Here is a 7,519-nt window from a genome sequence, read left to right as displayed (position 1 = left end):
CTTCTTTGGGTGAGGAGAGGGTTTTTCATATGATTCTTTCTTTTTTCTTTCGTCCTTCCCCTTTCTCTTTTTCTCCTTGGGACACTCTTTAGGGCACAAAGGACTTTTCTCAATTTTTTTCTTTTCTTTCTCAACCCCTTCTTTTTCTTTCTCTTTCTCTTTTTCACTCAATTTTTCTTTTTCTTCTCTCTCTACTTTTATCTCATCTTTTTCTTCTTCTTGCTCTTTATTACTCAAACTCTTTTCTTTTCTCTATTTTTTTCTCATTCTCTCTTTCTTCTTTTTCTTTTTCCTCATTTGGGACTTTGTCACTTTCAATGACAACATCTTTGCATTCCCTTTCACGGTTAAGATCACCCAACATCTGCATCACGAGGTTAAAATGTGATGTCATCCTTTCAGATGCCGCTTCAATGTTTCTCCGACTTGCGAGGGACTCTTGTAAGAACTCCTGGAGGGCCTCCTCAAGCTTTGTAGTGCTATCAGCTTGTGGTGCACTAGTCAATAGTTCTCCACCTTGCCCATATTGACTTTGATTTTTGCTTGGGTAGGGTTCCCACCAGTAGTTGAAATCATCCTGGTAAAATTGCATCTTGTTAGAGCATTTTATGAGACCTGCATAGAAATTCTAGAGAGAGATTGTTAGTGATAAATAAAAATTAATAATAAAAATTTGGGGGTTGAAAAATAAAAATAAAGATAGAAAATTAAAATTTTAATGGATACAATAAAATAAAATAAAATAAAATAAAGTCAAAATCAATCAAGAATCACACAAATAGAATAGGTTAAACCGTGAGTCCCCGGCAACGGCGCCAAAAACTTGTTGGGGCAAATCGGCAAGTGTACCGAGTCACACAAGTAATATAAAATGGTAAGACCAAGTATCGTATCCCAGAGGACTCTCGGCGCTGAACAGTTGTGTGAAAACAAGATTAATTAAGACTTAAAATAAAAGAGATCATGGATTGTATTGTAAAAAGAATAAAATAAAGCAAAGTAAAAGTGATCAGTGGCAAAAGAGCACAAAGATGAATGAAGGTTGATTTATATGAGATGAGTATGTTGTTGGGGTTAGATTTCACCAAGTTCCCTCTCATGTATATAAGAATTCTTCTTTATTCATTAATGCCAACGTCCCTCACTAAAACACTTAAACCCGATCCCCCGGTAAATAAGCTTGTCCCTAATTACTAGTTCATACCATTCCTAGCATTCATGGTAAAAAGATGTGAAGGTCAAGAGGTTAAGACGAATAAGACTCATACCCTCATCCCTGAACAATATAACCCGTAGGAGTAATTCAACAAGGACCTGAATTGAAAGGAACCTCCCGGCACTCATGCAACTCACAAATAATGCTATTGTATAAGCAAGAATAAAGCAGGTGAATTACTCTAACAAAAAATTAAATAAAGCATATAGAATCAAGAATCAATTCAAATACATGAGAGTTTACAAGGTTACATAATTCCCCAACAACAAATAGAAATTAGTTCCCCATAGGCATGGTGGAACCTATGAACAATGGAAGAAAGAAAGAATGAAAAGGCTAAGAATTGGCTAGGAGTGTATTGCTATGCTTTCTTCTGCCAGGGATGCAAAACCTAGAGCCCCAGGGTCCTTTAAATAGTGCCAAACGCATTCCAAAGTACGACCCGGTCCAAAAGAATCAAATCAGAGCAGAATCAGGGCTCGATCCACGTGAAATCACGCTCAAGCGTCGCAGGGAGCTCGCCCAAGCGTGAATTGAGGTTCATGTGAGGCTTGGGCACCAGTTTTCGACGCCTAGGCTTCGGGCGTCTGTCGCCCGAGCGTCGGGGCTGTCGCCCGGGCGACCAGCGATGATGTTGCTCCGCGTTGTTTTTCGTTCCTTTCGCCTGGGCTTCAGGTTTTCCCCCTTCTTGGTGCCTTTTTGACCCCTTTTGAGCTCCATCTTCTTGGCTTTTCACTTCTTCTTCCAGTATTGCTTCAATCTCTATCAAAACAAGGGGAATTTGTTAGAAAAGTGTTAAAATCAACCTCAACTCTCTTATTCACACAATTTATTGAAAACACATGAGTTCAAGCAAGTTTCTAAGTGAAAAAGGGTGCTTTTAGTATCAAAATCACATAGCAAATAACGATGTTTTAATCTGTTATCAGGCAGTCCCTCCAAAGGTTAAATATCCGGGAAGTTTCACTATTCCCTGCTCTATTGGATGTCATAAAATAAGGAAAGCCTTAATTGATTTAGGGTCCAATAACAATTTGATTCCCTTATCTGTACTTGAAAAGATTGGTGGTCTTGAAGTCAAGCCTGCAAGGATTACTCTATTTAAGGCGGATGGATCCACCAAAAAGCCCTATGATGTGGTGGAAAATGTGATGGTTCAAACTGACAACCTTAGATTCCTGGTGGACTTTATGGTGATGGAGATGGGGGAAGATTTGGAGATTCCTATTATTCTTGGAAGGCCATTCATGAAGACAGCCAAGGTGATCATCAATGTTGATGATGGAACTATAACACTTAAAAACCAAGAAGAGGAGGTAATTTTTAGTGTCTTCAATGCTGAGCAACAGATCCAAGTGAAGAAAAGTAGTCTCAAAGCTGCATATGAAGATGCACCAGAGACCGGTATTAAAATTTCCAAACCAGGCAAGAAAGGTATAAAGTGTTTTTTGTCATAGGTAAAGGAAGAAGAGAAAGACAACAAAGGAAGAAGTGTTCATCAAGACTCCCTGGAAAAACATGAAGAACTCAGACCAGGCATACCAGTGAGATTCAACAACAAACTTTGGGTTATGAAAGAACTTAGAGTTGATGGATTGAATCTCCAATTTCAAGCAGAGTCAAGAAGGTGAACAAGAAGCTGCTGAAGATAAGTTGGTGTGGAGAAAGAAAAGAGGACACCAAGATTAAAGATGTGACATGAGCTTATTAGGTCAAGCTAGTGACGTTAAAGAAGCGCTTACTGGGAGGCAATCCAGTGTTTTAAAAAACTCTTATTTTAATTTGTTTATTGTTTCTTTGGTTTGGATTTTTGTTGAAGTTTTGTTTTTAAATCTGTTAATTGTTTGATTGCTTTATTCTAGTGTGCATAGTTTGTATTGATTACTGAATGCTTGTGAGATGGAGAAAGATTAATTGTTTGTTGATGTCAATTGGATTTTTGCACAAAAGAAAAGACCCTAATGGTTGTCGTGGTTTAGGGATTTCTATGATTGCATTTTGTTTTTGGAATTTGGGTTTAAGTTTCCTGTTTGTGTTCTTTTGGACACTCTTTATCTCTCTATTTCATACATTAATATGTTTTTGTGGATTAATCCTATGACTAAATTGAGACTTCAGTTGTTGGGTGTTTCCTCCATTCTCTGTAATATCCAATTTTTCAAAAGTTGTTCCATATTTGTTCTCCTTAACTTGCTTAAAAATTACATTGTGTCTTTTTAATATGTAGCAAATATATTAAATTTCTCTCTTTAACTTGCAATTTAATTTAGACCTTATTTAAAAATTATTAAAGTATATTTTTTAAATATTTACGAATTGAAATCGGATATCCAATGGATACTCACGGGTTGAAAAAAATATGCATGTTTTTTTTTATGCGGGTATCCAATGAGTAGCAAGGTGGGTTGTGGGTATGGTTTTTTCATGCGGGTGGGTTGCGGGTAGGCATTATCTGTGCTCGACCCGACCCGTTGTCATCCCTGCTTATGGGTTATCTACCTTGGTTATAAATTTTAAAAGCAAAGCATTGCAGTCCTTAATTATTTTCCATGTATGTCCTAAATCATCTTTATGAAACTAAAATTGAAACCATCTAGACTAAGACTTTTAGTACCTTCATAATTTCATACATCACTTTTTACTTTAAGTTTAGTGAAATCAAACATTAAGTATTTATTGTCCTCTTCCACAATTTAGGGGAACATGATGTTTCTCTTTTTGATCTTAAAGTCATTTTCCATTCTTATCTTGTCTTCATAGAATTCTTTTAGCTTATCCTTGACAACATTTGTGTAACACCCTTTTCCAAGATGTCATGTGTAGTTTATAAAACATTCATTAACTTGCAAAAATTCACAAACTTTGATACCATCGCAAAATAGTGAATTAATCAAAAAATTATTTAATTATCACAAACTAAAATAAACCAAGAGAAAATCACATTTTTTTCAAATTTAAAACCATTGGATAATATTCCAAAAACATTACATTAAAATAAAATATTGTCTTAAATGTATTTCGCAAATCTCCCATAAGATATTTCCATACGTCTCCTCACTCTATACAACACCAGCATCATTTGTAATATCATATGCTCCCAAATAACAACACAAGTTATACGATCATCGCACAAACACAAACAAACAAGGGTGAGCTAACCAAAATATAATACTAGATAACATACAATAATCATTGAGTTCACACCACAAATGTGTTACAAGATCAACATCACCACCAAATGATACCAACCACAACCATACCACACACACATCATGTCGAAGTGATACCGAATCATATGTCATTCTCTTGTACCCTACTGTACATAACTTGTTTACCAAAACAGAGCGGTTTGAGTTGTCCTATCAATTGGCTATAGATAGCGCTCAATAGATAGTGCTTTTCAAAATAAGCGCTATCTATTTATGTGCGGAACAATAGATAGCGCTTATTTAAACAAGCGTTATCTATAACCATAACAATAGATAGCGCTTTTTGAAATAAACGCTATCTATTAGTATTTAAAATTATTTTTTTAATTAGTAATTTAAAATATATCAATAAAAAACAAATAGATAGCGCTCTTTTATAAAAGCGCTATCTATTGGGAAAGAATAGTTAGCGCTTTTTTCACTACACGCTGTCTATGATAATTAAAATATTTTCCTCTTCCCGCTACTAGGAGGACTACTTGCAAGACGTTCACGTCCCTGCTTAGCGTTGCTTCATAGTTTGCGTTGCTCCTCCGTTTCATGTTAGGGCTCTTCTCCTCTGTTTAGGGCTTTTTCTCCTCTGTTCATCAGTGTGTTAGGTTCTTCTCCTCCGTGCGTTAGGTTCTTCTCCGTGCGTTAGGCTCCTTCGGCGCGCGTGTGGCCTTTGCTCATTCGTTTCAAGGCTTCCATTTTCAGGTATCACATTCCCTCTCCCTCCTTCTCTTTTCTGTTCGACTTCGTTTCTCCTTTGCCTTATTTTCATGAAAACACGTTTTTATGAGGTGTTGATCGCGCCTTTGGTGTACTGGGTGTAGAATCTGTGTTCCTGCAGTGGGTTTAGGAACCCATTGTCACTCACTTCATTGTTAGGGAAAACCTGAGGGAGAACGACACTCTGGTGAGTTTTTTAAATTTTGCAATTGTCAATATGCATATATCCGACAGCAACGCATTTAAATACAGAGCATTCTCAAGCTGCATAACCCAATTCGTGTTTTGATTTTATTGTATCAAGAAATTAATGAATGCATACGCTGCATAACCCTATTCGTGTTTCGATTTTTTGTTATGTAAAAACTCTCCATCGAATAGGGGACCGTTTCTAGGTCTACATGTTGGTTGTTTCATCATCAGGAACACAAACGAAATCACATTATTCGTTGCTGTCAATTGTTAATATCGATGATGTTCTGAGAATATTAATTAATGTTATTATTATAGCTAGATTCATTGAATATGTGGGGGCCATTTTGTTTGTAGAAGTCTACAATTTGTGCAGGAGTAAAGGCACCACGACTAAGATCATGATGACTTGGGGCGGCTAACATAGCTGTTATGAGTCCATCAATGCTAGTTCCTCCTATTACATCAAAATAACGTGCTAAATCTACATTTGGATTCCAAGCCTGCAACTCAACAAAATTCAAGTTAACCTCGTAAACATTATGTTCATGCCATTTCATTACATGCATATAGAAGTAAGAATGAACCTTAAGAGCCTTGTCTAAGTAATTGAAAAATTGGTAGTGTAACCTAAGTGGTAAATGATGGTGTCTTTGTTTAAGTGTGCTAGAATAAGTTGTTTAATAAGAAGGGAAATATCCATTCTGTTATTTGTAGCTTCCAGTTGCAATTAGTGTTGAACACATGTTCCTCTTTGTTATAATTTGAGGTAGGATTAGTCACTTTGTCACAATTTGAGGTAGGATTAAACACATCTTCCGTGAGGGAAAGCAACCGGAAACATAATTTAAGCCCACGCTTACCATTTCTTTGCTTTTTTGTCACTTACTATTCTATCTCTCTATTCTCCACTAACCTTTGTCACTGTTAAGGATTTATAATTCTCCCTCTAGGAACTTACCCATACCACCACATTCCAACAGTGTCCTAACATGAATGATTTTTAGGACAATATATCCATTATATATACGCTAAACCATGCAACTTGAACCCTTCCTAAACCCACTTTAGTGCACCAAAAAAAATAGCATACATTATAAACATCTAAGTTGCATTGAATCAACAGTGTGCTCTAAAACAAAATAAGTCAAAAAGGTCTTCACAACACCATAAATAATACTAATTCATTGGACAACAATGTGTATTGGATTATATATAAAAAAACAATTTATTCCCAGCAACATACATCCCTTTTTAGAATAAAATATCAATGACCTGGCAACACCAATTAATTGGAAGCAAGAAAACAGACCTACCAAATAAAAAAAGCTTGACAGCAATAATCTTATATAACAGGTTTTCAAGTACTGGATATTTGACCTTAAACATTAATTATGCTCATCCTAAAAAACGATAAACAAAATGAAAAATGTAAAGTTGGTTCTCTTTCTTGTTTTGAAGTATTTCATCTAGGGGAAAACTTAATTAGATTTGAAGGTTAAGGGCCCTGTTATGAGCATGTTAACATCCTCCAATTACCTTGTTAAACTATAGGAAAGAGAGAGACAATGAGATGAAACTATATGTTTCTGAGACAGCATAAATGCTTTTCTATACTGAGATAANAAAATTAATACAATAGAGTAGATTTCATATCCTCCAACAACAAATATATTATCTAGAAATAAAATTGTTCCAAGTAATACATATATAATCTAGATATTCCTTATTATAAAGAATTTGATACTAGATGAATTGATGTGTGTCTTTCCTTTGATTAAAGAATGGGCACCAAAGCATAAAGATTTACCAGTCTTACTGGAAGTCCTTTGCTATTTTGCAATGATGGAGATAGTAGAGACTTAATTGGTTGTGTATCTCCATGTGCCCCTCCTATTATAGAATTTATTTCTGTCTGAGCAGCAGTATGACTCAACTCATCAAACGACTGAATCTGGATATCCTTGGGGTAATGGAATTTACAAGAAGCACCAAATTTACATATTTCAGTTTTCATGTAGAACTGCTTAATTTACATATTCCAATATTCCAGTTTTCATGTAGAACTGCTTAAATATTAAGACATCGCATAAGCCATATAGATAAGTAAAATCTCATGTGAAGGAAAAGTGTAAATTACTAACCCAGCAAGGGGTTCCGATGGTCTCAATTAAAAATTAAAATATGGACA

At 35.6% G+C, this 7,519-nt stretch overlaps 1 protein-coding gene across 1 annotated transcript; it reads left to right on the top strand.

Annotated features, from left to right (window-relative positions):
* Positions 1-1,844: 1,844 nt before the first annotated feature.
* Positions 1,845-2,673, top strand: LOC106766083. Its single transcript, XM_014650842.1, has 2 exons — positions 1,845-1,907; positions 2,146-2,673. The coding sequence occupies exons 1-2, from the start codon at positions 1,845-1,847 to the stop codon at positions 2,671-2,673; spliced, it is 591 nt and encodes a 196-aa protein (XP_014506328.1).
* Positions 2,674-7,519: the final 4,846 nt, after the last annotated feature.

The sequence above is a fragment of the Vigna radiata genome, chromosome 7 (assembly GCF_000741045.1).
Source record: "Vigna radiata var. radiata cultivar VC1973A chromosome 7, Vradiata_ver6, whole genome shotgun sequence".
Taxonomy (NCBI): Eukaryota; Viridiplantae; Streptophyta; class Magnoliopsida; order Fabales; family Fabaceae; genus Vigna; species Vigna radiata.
The sequence above is the reverse complement of the archived record's forward strand: the minus strand, read 5'-3'. Positions and strand labels throughout refer to the sequence as shown.

Excerpts from the sequence above, each read along its gene's own strand:
- LOC106766083 (XM_014650842.1), top strand. The coding sequence starts at position 1,845 with ATGATGTTGCTCCGCGTTGTTTTTCGTTCCTTTCGCCTGGGCTTCAGG. Across the intron at positions 1,908-2,145 it reads TCAGGTTTTCCCCCTTCTTG|GCAGTCCCTCCAAAGGTTAA; the intron begins GTGCCTTTTTGA and ends ATCTGTTATCAG.